Here is a 13,942-nt window from a genome sequence, read left to right as displayed (position 1 = left end):
TAACTTTTTTTTTTTGGAAACGTATGGATATGTTTGGACGCCCAGTGGCTCAACGGTAGTGATACGCGCTTCCACGCCGCAATCTAGGGTTCGATTTGCGGGTTCGACACGGTCGATTCAGCCTTTCATCCCTTTAGTGGCTCGATGAAATGAGTAATAAACGTGCTTGGGAACCCTGGGGGTTCCGCGTTCGGCTGACCGCCCAACCGGAATATTTGCCTTGTACCACAGAGCGGTCTCGTAAACTGAGATGGCACAGTAAGCCCTGGGCAGTAGCGCCCCTGAGTTTAGTTTGTTATTGATTTGTTTGACTTTACGCAAAAACAAAATGCACAAAAAATACGCAAAAACTGAATATTTAAATTAATATGTTGAATGCCATTTTTGCAGGTTATCAAAAGACTGCGGTTTTGTCCTCGTTATGGCCCCATCTGTCTGGAATTGTGATTAGCCGAGCTGGAGGCAAATATCATCTCATTAAAGCAGAGACTCAGAGTGCCAACAAACTGGCGGCTAAAGTAAGTTTGTAGCACTTACGTGTCATTTTAAAGTGTTGGCACTCAGCTTCAATGAGATGACGTCTGCCTCCAGCTCGGTTATCGACTACTCCAGACTGATGAGTCCATAATAAGGACAAAACTGCAGTCTCCGGATGTGATAACCGGATTGTCGGTATACTGCATGTTGTTTTTCCATAGTCCTAGCTTTGGGGTGGTAACTTATTGCTTAACATTCGGATAATATTTTGAAATTTTAAATCGATTTTTTACCCCTCAACGCTAAGTTTTAATTTTAACTGCAAAGCTTGAAAATGCGCTTCAGAAAATTTTTGAGGCGTATTTCCGATTTTTAGTGCGTGAAATATGCTTGCAGATGCGTTAAAAATATAAGCATTAGAAACTTTTTAACCGACTTCAAAAAGGAGGCGGTTATCAATTCATACCGTATGTATGTTTTTTTTTTTTTGTTTGTCCACTCATAGCGTTTCACCTAGTGAACCGATTTTGATGATTCTTTTTTTAATGGATTGGGGATGGCTCAACTTAGGTCCCATTACTTTGTTTGACCATATTTGTTCTTGAGAAAAAAAGTTATGGGCAAAAAACAGTAAATTTTATGCAATTTCCCTATTAAATGATTTTGTATCGAAGTTCGCACTTTTCATCCGTGGATATCGGTGGCTCAGTGGTAGAATTCTCGCCTCCCACACGAGCGACACGAGTTCAAATCCCGACTAGGAAAAAGTGAATTTTACTAAAATTTCGTTTCTATTGTTTCCCGTATTTTCTCGAATTTTCTATTAATTTCTGTATCTTTCCAAGTCTGGAAAGTTCCAGCACTTTCTCAAATTGTATATAAGGAGATGTAACGTTCATTCGTGGTTCTGAATAAAGATCTCGAGTTGAGACTAACGAGTATTCGCTTCATTTGGCTTTCACATTGTCTTCGCTATCTTCATCTACGCGACAATAGGAAACTCATTGTTATAAAAGTTTGGTGCCATATAACAGTAACATTAATAGTAATTGTAGTGTTAATTTTGAATGAAGGCTTCTCTGAAGCAAGCATCAAATTTCTTCAGAGGGATATTTCAACAATCGGGGAATCTGGCGCTGTCGTCTAATTTTTGGTATAAATAATTTTATTTTAGTAACCCTGCTGATTTATAGTAACCCTATGTGAATTATCAAAATCTTCCTTTCTTCAGTGCTATTGCTCTATAGCAGGGGTAAACCTAACCTGGAAGCGAGGTGATGCAGTGATTAGGATCTGCTTAGCCTTCACAATGCTACCATTAGGTTTGACTCAACTACTCTGTAGTATTTTTATCATTGTCATCTATACCGATAACAGATGATCGGGACTAAGAAAATACAGGATTGCATCATGAGCAACTTAGATGCTGTGGAATGTAAATTAGTTAGGAAAAACGTAATACTTAAATGGTTATAATTAAATTAACTACGCATGATTTCCAGAGAGGAACAAAGATAAGTTTTTAGTGCCAATCGCTTAAAGTTTAACGCGTGTCAATATTTTTTTTTTTAGTATGGAGCATTTTTAAGAAAAAAATGTGAAGTTTCGTGATGGTAACTTCTTTTTATTTCTGAAATACCTACATTTACACTAAAAAGAATGAAATAAAAAAATTTTGAAAAAAAAATAGAACCGACTTCAAAATTGCTCTAAAAAGTGAAAAATAATTTTATTCTTTAAACACCATCGATAATGCTTTTAAACATAATTTTTGAAGTTGGCGCAAAAACGATAGATAAAATCATTCACAGCCATAACTCAAATACAACTATAAATTTAACCAGGACCAGTTTCTTCACTATCACATACATTATGCATTGATGACGGCATATTTGAATAGCGATATAAATGTTTCGTTCGTAACTTTGGATGCTTTTCTGAAAAAAAATATGAACGAAGCATGGTTACACTGGATTTTACGTTTTGTTTTTGCGCCAACTTCAAAAATTATGTTTAAAAGCATTATCGATGGTGTTTAAAGAATAAAATTATTTTTCACTTTTTAGAGCAATTTTGAAGTCGGTTCTATTTTTTTTTCAAAATTTTTTTATTCAGCATAAGCGAGAGGCTGAGGTAGAATGAATTGAAGAAAGCGATTTGCTGACTACTCTAAAGGAATCTTCTGAGATCAAAGCTGCTGATTGATCACCCTTTTATTCGCAGTAGTTTCCATTAATTGAAGTAAAGGCACTTAGTTTATCTAATACAGCTATGAAAACTGTTACACAAACATAGAGCGAAGTGAAGATTTGTTATAAGGAATGTGGCGATGGATTTGTCAAAGGGAGAAGTACGAATACAAAAAGAAAATATATTTTCAACTTTTTTTTCATTCAGCTTGTAAGCTTTCCGCGGGTCGGACAAAATCTATTTGCGAGCCGTAGGTCGTAGACCCCCTGGCGTAGACTGTAAATGGTAAGGGTTGACATTGGCTCTGTGTTGGGGTGAGGGGCGAAACGAAAGAGGGGGGGGGGAGGAATTTCCACAATAGACTTTCTTCAAGTCGTCAATTTTAATAGTAATATTTTTATTCACATCAGGATTTTTATGAATCAACCTCTCCCCCTCTCTCCAGACAGAAAAACATCCTGGTAGAGCCATCGATTACAGATGGAAATTTTAGAAAATCATTACGGACCTGTTTTTGCTTCGATGAAAAAGCTGTACACACATGTGACATTAATGACAGCTGCTATCTAGCAAAATTCTATTGCTAAAAATCAGAAAGCATACCATTAAGAAGAAAAAAACGGATACCCCTTTCGTTATTCATATTAAAATAAAGAGTCAAATTAGGGGAAAAAAAAGAAAAGAAAAGAAAGAAAGAAAAGAAAAAAGAAAAAAAAAAGAAAAATTCAAAAAATTTTCCCGTCAAGTTGACTATACTGCCGTAGGTAAAGGGCAGCTACAGCAAAATTTTTCATTTTTTTTTTTTTTTTGGTATTTTCATCCTCTGTTTTTGCGTTACTTGTACAAGCTATAGCTTATTTGGTTTCCACTGAAAAAAAAAAAAAAAAAAAACCGCGAAAAAAACGTCTAATTCAAACATTTTCCTATTGTCAGAATTGAATCCAACACACATTTCTTCAAATATCTCGAAAATTCATTTCTGCAGATACTGCCATTTAACCTGCCCACGGCAGTATACGAAGATGCTCTTTTGGAGAGATTTTCCCTTCTGAAAATATTTCTTGCCTAGTAGGTTTTTTATTCTAAAAATCAACTCTATAGATGAAAGTTGGAGGAGAAAAGCACTATGAGAAATAGCGATCAAGACTTTAAAATGGCAAATTTCCGAGAAAACTAATGGATGTCGTTAGAAGAAATAAATTAAACCATTAAGGATCGAGGAAAATGAATTAAAAGAAAGGAACATAAAATAAAGGATGGAAAAATATTTCAGTAACTATAATAAGCTGAATGACAAACTAATTGTTTAAAAAGACGTGCAAGCAGAAGAAAGAACACGGAAAAAATTCGTAAACGGAAAAAACTAAAACCACCGAGAAATGATTTACAGTCCCGAAACATTAATTAATAAAAAGAGCGGATAAAATGTAGTTAAATTTAAACAATTATGAAACAGTTAGGAATATTAACAGTACGCTGATAAAGGTAAAATAAGTAAAGATAAATAAGTAAATAAATAGATACATAGAAAATAAACAACTTCTCTACAAATTTGTTCACAGATAAATAAATAGATAAAAGGTTAGATAAATTCTTGATTGTGTAGATGCATACACAATATTAAAAAATATATAATAAATAGGTAAAAATCAGATGAAAAATCTAATCGAGGTGTATGGAATGCTAAATTTTTTTTTATTCAAAATGACTTACAAATCTTAAACACTTTTCGGGATATCTAAATGTGAAATTGAAATATTTTATTTTCAGTTATTGAAACAAAAGTTTTAACTAAACGTTAATCACATGATTCGAGGGAAAGTTGCATTTACAACTATACCGCCTACATTTTAAATTTCAATGTAACATTGGTTTTAGTTTTAATACTTTTTGTAAAAGCAGGACAAATGACCCAATCGCTACTAAAAGTAAATTTAGGTAATTATTTTTTAAAAAGACGATGTTTTTTTCCTTTTTGTCTGCGAAATGTATTCATCCTTGTTGATATCATCAGGTTTGAGGAGTCAGAGTCGGGAGTCGAAAATTGAAAATTATAAGAGTCGGAGGCGGAAATGGAAGGTGTAAAATTCCAAGAGTCGGAGTCGGAGTCAGGAGCCGAAGGATTAAAATTCCAAGTGTCGGAGTCAGTCATTTTCTCTCCAGTTCCGCAACTCTGCCACTGCTTATGGAGTCAGAGTCACAGTCGGACGGATTTTTGGGTAAAGGAGTCGGAGTCGAAGGTTCTAAAATTTCCGGAGTCGGAGTCTGTCATTTTTCCTCTGACTCCGCAATCCTGGATATCATGACCCAATGTGAGACAACAAAGATTAAGAAGATGACAGAAAAAAAGAAAAAAACATAACAGAGCCTAAACTGAGTCTAAATTTCACGAAAAGGGGTATTGTAATGGGAACAAATAATAGATAACATTAGAGAGCCAAATAGATAGTGGAGAGACAAGTAGACAAACAATAGACAAATAGATAATGGAGAGACAAATAGATAAAATTGTGCGAACTATACAAAGAGGCGCCGGGAACTTGGAGGGCAGAAATTTTAAGTTTGCTGAATGAAGCTCCAAATTTTGCGGAACGACAAAATACAGGTTTGCACACAAAAGTGCATCTAATGAAAACGGATATTCGGGTATTTAAAAATGGCAGTAATGAATTTATGCCCCCAAATATACCAAATCGTCAGATAAAATTTGACGAATAAAAATATTTTTCGATAAAAAGGCGCCCTTGACTATACATAAGATCGCATCAGATTATTTAAAATGTAATTTTTAACGGTACATCCAATAAACCCACGGTGTTTTCAAAATAAAAATACATTACTACTTGATTAGATGGGACTAATGATGATTTTTGCAATATTACCTTCTCAACAAAGTTTAGGGATTCTTTGAAACCTGTCTTACATTTTGGCTATCAAAATAAGTTTCCCAATCAGCCAATGTTAATTCATGTGTTGTGCATAAAAAGTTTATCTCTTATCAGGGGCACCATGAACTTACATAGGGAGGGGGGGGGGGGGTTTCAATTTACCGAATTGATAGAATACGAGCATGAGCACATATCTGTCGACATTTAAGGCATCAGGAATCTATTTAAAAAATATATGTAAAACAAATTGCAATGTTGTAATGCGTATCAAAAATTGCCGGATACGGAATTTTTTGGGAGGCCACTGTGGCCTCCCATTGGAGTGGTCTGTTACATGGTTAATAATGAAAGATATGATACTAAACTACGTATATCTGCCAGCATAAAACGAGCAACTGAATAAGTCACATCGCAAAATACTAAATTTATTAAATACATTAAAAAAAGAAAAGAAAAAATGCCCGACCTGTCTCGTGGTCAGAGAAGTCTGACTGCGATGCTGAGATCCCAGGTTCGAATCCCGGATCGCGTATGGATGTACTTTCTCTCTCCTGTCCTTATCCTTTCTTTATGTGAATGTGTTGTTCTGCTGTGAATGGTTGCCTATACTATAAATGGGTCTTTATGGCCTGTGTGTAAGTTTGGAAGTCGGACTTCACACCAAATTAGATTGCCAGCCCAGCTGGCATACGACAACAAAAACAACAAAAAATAATAATGTCCATTAATTTCCACAACACAGTAAAAACAACACACGACATTTAAATATTTCTTTACCCTAAAAATGAAAAGTATCCGAAGAAAAATTCCCTTACAAAATTTCGCATGCAGTTTCGCCCCTAACTTCTTCTTCTTCTTCTTTTTTTTTTTTAATGCAAGTAAATTTCAATGTATAATTAAAACCAAACGCGTGCATTGAAGTTATAGTAACACTTGCGTCAAACATAAAAATTTGCTTTTATGAGTCTCGTTAAACCGCATCATATAAAACACGAAAAGAAAAACAAAACTATTCAAGAATTCGAAAAATCCTAAAAAAACTTCTCCCAATTCCAGGAAAAGAGCTTCCACATTCTTTCCAAGGCCTTTCGTGTTTTTCTGTCGCTTATAACGAATCGCACCGAGTCTGTATCAATATCCTTAACTGCCAATTGTTGGTGGAATGCGTCATGTGCGCTTACTTTCCCGGTAGGTTTGTAGTGTGAAGCTGACTAAACAACGCTGAGTCATCTGAAGCTAAAGATAACGGCTGGATATGAAATCATTTTGAAATATTAAAATAAATAAGGAATTACACAACAATGAACGCCTATACAGCAAGACCTCATTAGAATGAACGTTGGTAGAACGAATGAAAAAAAAAAAAGTTTTTCAGGCTACTAAGAAATTTCCACGTCTTCAATTCCAAATGTGCTCAGCTTAGCAAATTTAACCGAAACGAAATTTTCAAAATAAGATATGATTTTTTTAATGAAAAAAAAAAAAAAAAAATCTTAGTGCTATAACAAAATGTAGAAAATTCCCGATAACCTTGTCTTTCCGCTCACATTTTGTAATCACACGCACGTTTTTTGAAATTTAATGTCATCTTGACGATTATTGCTATAACTAGAAAGTCGCCAGTCAAGATATTACGGTTGAAAATTGCTTCTACTCTTCAAAATTTTAACTAACCAAATTACCTGTTTAGTGACATTTTGAAAGTTGAAATTTTAACCTTAACTACAGTGAATTACCCTAAACTCCAGTATATATAGCGTTAATAGTTAACCCCTTTTTCGTTTCTTCACTCTCCTAAAATGAGTCTTACCAGTTAAACAGTTAAGTGACCGGATCCAGGTCAGCCTTGTCAAAATAAAGCATTTCCCTGCATATTAAACATTACTAAAACATTTTTTTTCAAATTGTCATGCAGTGGCGCGAGTTTGATTGATTGGATTGTTGATGACGTCAAGTGCGTTATTCAATCATTCGCTAATTTTTATTAGAGCCGCTATATATAGGGGCCTTATTATATATATATGAGGATAAATGTATCATTATTCTTAAAAACAGACTGAGCACGTTTTCGTAAGCATGTGACTAAAAAAAATATTACTATGTATTACAACTGTTTATTGTTAGTAGAATTATTTACTTTCGTCTCAGCTATGTCAGGCGCGTATTCACTCCGTATGCGACTATGCATTTACCTCGCAATCTAGTTAAAATAATTACATTACTTTCCCCTCTTATGATAGTGTCAAACTTAGTTCCGTGCCCTCAACAGTCAGCCTTAAAATCTGTCACCCTCCCCCTCTCTTCTCCAGAACTTCAATTACTTTTTTAATATGCTTGGACATTATTTCATTTAATACAAAATATACGAGAACATTATTATTTTAATTTAAATTTTCTATTTTATTTAAAAAAAAAGAAACATATATCATTATAGAAAAAATACTACTGATGTACATCTAAATTATTGATGGTTCGACAGAAGGGCTAGCGCAAAAATTTTGGGGCCCGTCACAAATGAATTTTTCTGGAACCCCTCCACATGGTTTACCCCTACGTCCCTATACATTTCACCCCTTTAAAAGTCTCGGGCCCCCTTCTGATTCGGGTCCGGGCCAACAGGTGTCCCTTGCCCCCCCCCCCCCACCTACTTCGAGCACGCCCCTGGTTCGACATCTCTATTTTATGCATATTCATACACTTTTAAAACCTGAGATAATTTTAACCTTAGAAATGAATGGATTCAGCTATAAAAACACTGTAGTTAACTGAGTAAATAAGTTCTTAAATTTCCATCAATATTTATGGAGGAGATGCCCTTATGGTAGTGAATTCCGATGCCATCTGAAAATGCCATGCTCATTATAATGCATGTCGTTTTGTCACTATGCTTCGTTTACAAAACATTATTTGTGATAGATATTGCAAAAAGACGAAACTTAATTACGTGTGATCGAGCCTGTTATTTGGGGGATTAGGGGGGTCAACTACCCCTCCCTCTGGACAGGCGTGCCCTAAACTTAAATTTTTGGAAGGATGGAAATTCTCAATTTTCCGCATGGAACTCCAAATTTTGCCGAACAAAATTCCAACTTTCACCGAATGATGACATTTGTGCCGAATCCTCTGACGAGGAAATTGTCGGGAGGTCACAGTGACCTCCTGGTCACTGTGACCTCTCATTGTGGCACCCCTGCCTCTGGATTTCAAAAGCAAGAAAATCATCCATTTGTGTATGCGCTTTGTTTTTTTTTAAATTATAATATGTTTTGAATTTGTACCTCCCCCCTTCGGGGGAGTGGACTTTAAAAACGTGTGAAGCCTTTTCTCAATTATGAAAAGGAGTAAAAATCAGTAAAAAAAAAAAAAGTTCAAAATGTCCTATTCTTGCTTAGATTGAGATGAGTCAAGTTAACAATGGTATTAAATAAATGATTAAATGAATGAAATATCAACGTTTTAATGCACACAAATTGCAAATTATTCATTACTAGTGGTACCCACACGACTTTGCTCGTAGTAGAAAATGAAAAGGTCATTTGGTTCGCCTGTATATTAACAAATAATGGATGATGAATTTCTCGCCAATTGGCTATATTCATTTTCTGGCCCATGTTGCGGTTCCACGTTATGAAAATTCCGTAATGTATTCGTCCACGTTGTGATAATTTCCTCGGGAAAATGTTCTTAAAATTGGAATATGACAAGAAAAAATCGAATTTCCGAAAAATCGCATCGAGGTGCACATCCCCATGCTACAAACAAAGTTTGAGCCAAATTTCATGAAAATCGGTTGAACGGACTAGGCGCTATGCGCGTCACAGAGATCCTGACAGACACAAAGAGAGAGAGAGAGAGAGAGATCCAAACAGAATTTCAGCTTTATTATTAGTAAAGAATAATGGTATTATTGAGGATCCTTAGTAGTCCTTCTCCCATAATATTTTTCGTGCGATGGTTTTAATACTGACCCATTGCATGAAAGTTCTCTCTCTCAGCATATTAAGAAAACTCAAGAACAGTTAGAAACTTTTCGTGATTCTTTCAAGTGGTTAAATAGCCCGGGATAGAAAGGTCATTAATAGAAAACCCTGAATGAAAATTATTTATGTGCGAACCAATGGGGCGCAAGGATAATAAGAATTAATTTCGAAGTTAAAAGAACAAAAAATAAATGCCGTTGCCGCTTCTATGAATAAAAATGTACTGTTAAGAAAAAACAGTTACAGTGAAAATGAAACTAATTTCAGCACAGAAAGAATCTGTTATTCAAAGTGGAAAAAAAAATTCCATGGAGGAAAAAAAAAAGAAAGAAAAAATCTAAAAATCTTATAGATAGGGGCGATCGGAGCTGTTTGGACCATGGGGCAACGTTGGACCGGTCTCAATAATTTTAATATTATCAATATTTTTTATTTTATTTATGCCCAGCAAATAACACCTATATAGTCCTACAAATCCCTTAATGAAATCACATGGTTGAACGCATGACACTGAACGAATTTTATTGTTGTTTTGGCAGAGTTGAGTAACTTTCACTAGTCTGCAACTTTATTTCTAAATGGTTTTTACAAATATAGAGCAAAAAAAAAAAAAAAAACTTCTCCTAAAACAAGTTTTTTAATTTGTAGTTTCTTTATTTTTTTGTTGTAAAGAAAAAAGTTATGACAGCATTTTTTTAAACCAAGAATCCGGGTTACATTGGTCCAATTTTAGAAAACACACAAAAAACAAAAACTTTTAGAAGAATTCGAAACAATATCCTAGTATTAGCAACAATGAAGTTGATATTTAATATTTAGTTGATTTTAATATATTTTATTGACCGTTAAACTTTATGTTCTTTCACTCTAAACAGAAAACTATATAGGGGAGGCTGGGGTAATAAGAGACAATAGGGGTTATAAGAGACAAAAAATAAATAAATAAATAAATAAAATTTATACTAATACATATTCCAAATAACTTAAAACAAATACCTCATATTAACTGAATTCAATGGATTCTTCTTGGTTTTTTAGGTGATAATTTAACTTAAATATTTTGGCTAAAAAATGTTTAAAACTTTCAATAAATTCTGGTCTCTAATATCCCAATGAGGGGTAAAAAGAGACTAAGGCTGCAACTCTCCATATATAGCAAGGTAAAATCATGTGGGGTAATGAGAGACATTTGCAAACAACTCTGAATCCGCCATTTTTTTTTAATTTTAATTTTTGATATTTTCATCCGTTCAAAACATATTTTTTCTCAAAAACTAATGTTTACAAATGTGTTTCTGAAATTCATTTCTTATAATACGAGGTCCTAAATAATATAATATTAGACTTATTGATAATTATAAATATAATGTACTTAACCTAGGGATTGATCAAAAACATCAATATAATTTTTTAAATGACCAGAAAATATTTTTAAAGTTCTCTAAAGTATAGTCAAAAATATGCAAAAATCGTGTCTTTAAAGAGTACAAGGGTTATTTGGGGTTTTTTCTCGTCTCTAAGTATAAATGAACTTAGGTTATTTATTATCTAATGAAGTGGTAGCGACCTATTAGTAACTTACAGACATTCTACGCATAAAATCATACATTTGTAGCATCTAAATATGATCTACTCTGATGAGTATAGCTGATTTTAGATTTAGGCTACATTGAAAAAAAAACTATTCTATGAACTTTCTAAACTTAGACTAACCATCAAACTCACTGTATTTTACCTAAAACAAACAAATTTGATAGTATGAGGTAAAAAGAGACACCTGTCTCTTATCACCCCAACAAAAAAAGTATACATGTGGTATTTTATATTACATATTTTTAAAGTTGTCTAAAAACATTTTTTTTTTGTGATTTTTTTTTTTGTTTGCCTCTCTTATTACCCCGGCCTCCCCTTAGTTAGTGGCAAACATTATTGGATAATATTTATCATTAAAATTGCAACTGAAGTTGGTTTTAGAATGCGGACCAACGCATCCCGGGCTCGAGGCACGTTGGTACCTATGACAATAATGCGGTGGGGTTGAAATCAGGATCGTATTTTAAAAAACATTAAGAGTTGAAAATATTTCGTTTTTACTTAGGAATAGTGTATATTAAAAAAAAAAAATAAATAAAACGAGAGGGAGAGAATTATTTGTAAATATAATTAAAGAAACAGGGCAATCTGGGACAGAAACCGTGACTGTCCCAGGAAATTTGGGATCGTTACTAGTTTCTTTATAAAATAATACTGTCACGTCGCAACTATTTGATGTTGACTCACTAGCGCAGCCAGAATATTCTCTTTTGAAGGGGGAAGTGGGGCATGGCAAAAACATTTCTTCGGGGGAGTGGAGACATGCTATACTTATATATGTGTATAGATATTCATACTTTCTGTATGTGGCATTCCAAGGTATTTTTGACATTTATGTAGAGTCCGTAACGTGACCTTTTTTGCCATAACTTTTTAGTTTACTGTTTGATTAGCATATTATTTTATTTTGATCTTTTCCTACCAACACACCAGCTCAAATTAAAATAATTTGCAAATTAAACGGTAAATTAAAAAGTTATGGCAAAAAAAGGTTACGTTACGGACTCTACATAATTTTAAAAATACCTTGGAATGCCCCATATACGTATTTTTTCAATTGTAATTCATTGACTTGACTGCAATCCAGTATAACCTATTTTGTATTTTTGTCGTTCTTGCACCTCAAAAAATATTTATTCATTATAAAGTAATACTACTTTATAATTTTCATAAGTCTCAGAAGTATTATATAAATACAAGAACTTAGGTGTTCAATAAACTCAAGAATGTTTTATTTGATGCCACATTTCGTATTGACACATCTGGGCTTGCCAGCGCTTGAATTTAAGGACGAAATTAAGACTATAATAACTGTTTCACGGGGGGGGGGGGAGGGAGGGGGGTAAAGTGAAACACAATGCATTTGAATTCAAAGCAGAGGGAGAAACATAAAAAGTGCTTAGTAGGTACAATATGCCTCGAAAAGTGGAATTTTAGTTGCTATATCCAAAGCAATATTTTTAGATACAAAAATTGCTCCTAATCGAATTGAAGTTGACCCTGAGGGAGCGTTTGAGCCTTTTAACTATTGTTCACATTTAGGGTGCCTTTTGTGTGTAATTTCTTTTCATCATGGCATTTTCCTAAAAAAATATCGAAGCTGATATTTTATTAATAGTTCTCAGAATGCTACAAACTGGGACTCAGCATGGGGAAAAAACTTCTCCGATTTCAAGCCATATTGCCAATTCTGCTACTATATACATGTTATAATGCAAACATGTTTGGATTATAACAAAGACAGTTATGATCCAAAAATCACTCCAAGATAATATTTCGGCTAGTTATACCCTCCCCCTCCCCCTCCAGGGGAAAATGCTGGTTGCGCATTTTCCCCTTTTTGCGCATTCCCCCCACACGACACACCACTTCAACATATTTAGCCTAATCATGCTAAATACATGGAACAATGTCTTTTCTTCTTTTAGCAATGGCTATCTAGTTTCCATTGAACAAAATTTAGCCTAATTTTGTATTAAAAGTTTTTACTCATTTCGAACGAAATAATAAAGTTTGTTTACAAATAGAATACGCTATAAAATTTCACTATGACATGACAACATTTGTGGGGTTTTATAATTCGAATGCAAAAAATTTTTCAATGATATCAATCAAACTGATTTAAAGAATATTTGAATAGAAATTGCTTCGCCAGAATTCAGTTGGAAACCATTTAGAACGCGATTCGAACACCATTTTCATCAATAGAAAAACAACTCCACATGCACAACAAAAAATACGAATGTAAACAAAACCCTAAATTCAACTTATGAAATTTAAAATGAAAAATAAGTTTTACTAAAAGAACATCACGTTACAGAGCTGATTTTTTAAAACTAAAATACCTTAAACGGGATTACTTACGGATTAAATGACATCAACGCTGAACTTCACACAACATCATATTGCGGGTAAGATGAAATTCCAAATTGCAATGTCAAAACAACAATCCTTCACACTGTGTTCCGATGCACTGAAAAAGTTCCGGAGGAACCACATAAAATGCAGCACTGACAGATAGTCCCAGTCCGTTTTCACTTTTTTGTTTATTTCGTTTTTTTGTCACGTAACCTGCGGTTAGAAAGGCGTCTGATCACGGGCGCTAATCGTCAAAGAGTGAAACTTTTCGCGGCCAAACAGCGACATGCGGCAATGCGATGAGACGCCCATTTCTGCTACCGCTCTGACGTCAGCGAAAGGGTTGCCAAGAGTGTGTATTGATCGCCGGTGGGATGATATCGCAGATGGAATTTTTCTAACGCCAAAATGAATGGGACGATAAGAGTCTTCGGAAGTCTAAAAATTTTAATAACT

General features: G+C 34.2%; 1 protein-coding gene across 1 annotated transcript in view; it reads right to left on the bottom strand.

The window, feature by feature from the left end:
- The window catches only part of LOC129221899 (ETS domain-containing protein Elk-3-like), a 180,774-nt gene extending 167,047 nt beyond the window's left edge, over nucleotides 1-13,727 (bottom strand). The window contains exon 1 of the mRNA XM_054856273.1: nucleotides 13,493-13,727. Coding sequence (XP_054712248.1) covers nucleotides 13,493-13,506 — 14 coding nt within the window. The 5' untranslated portion in view covers nucleotides 13,507-13,727. The remainder of the gene's footprint in view (nucleotides 1-13,492) is intronic.
- Nucleotides 13,728-13,942: the final 215 nt, after the last annotated feature.

This window comes from Uloborus diversus, chromosome 5 (genome assembly GCF_026930045.1).
Source record: "Uloborus diversus isolate 005 chromosome 5, Udiv.v.3.1, whole genome shotgun sequence".
NCBI lineage: Eukaryota > Metazoa > Arthropoda > Arachnida > Araneae > Uloboridae > Uloborus > Uloborus diversus.
Note: the sequence above shows the minus strand (reverse complement) of the source record. Positions and strands in the feature narration are given on the sequence as shown.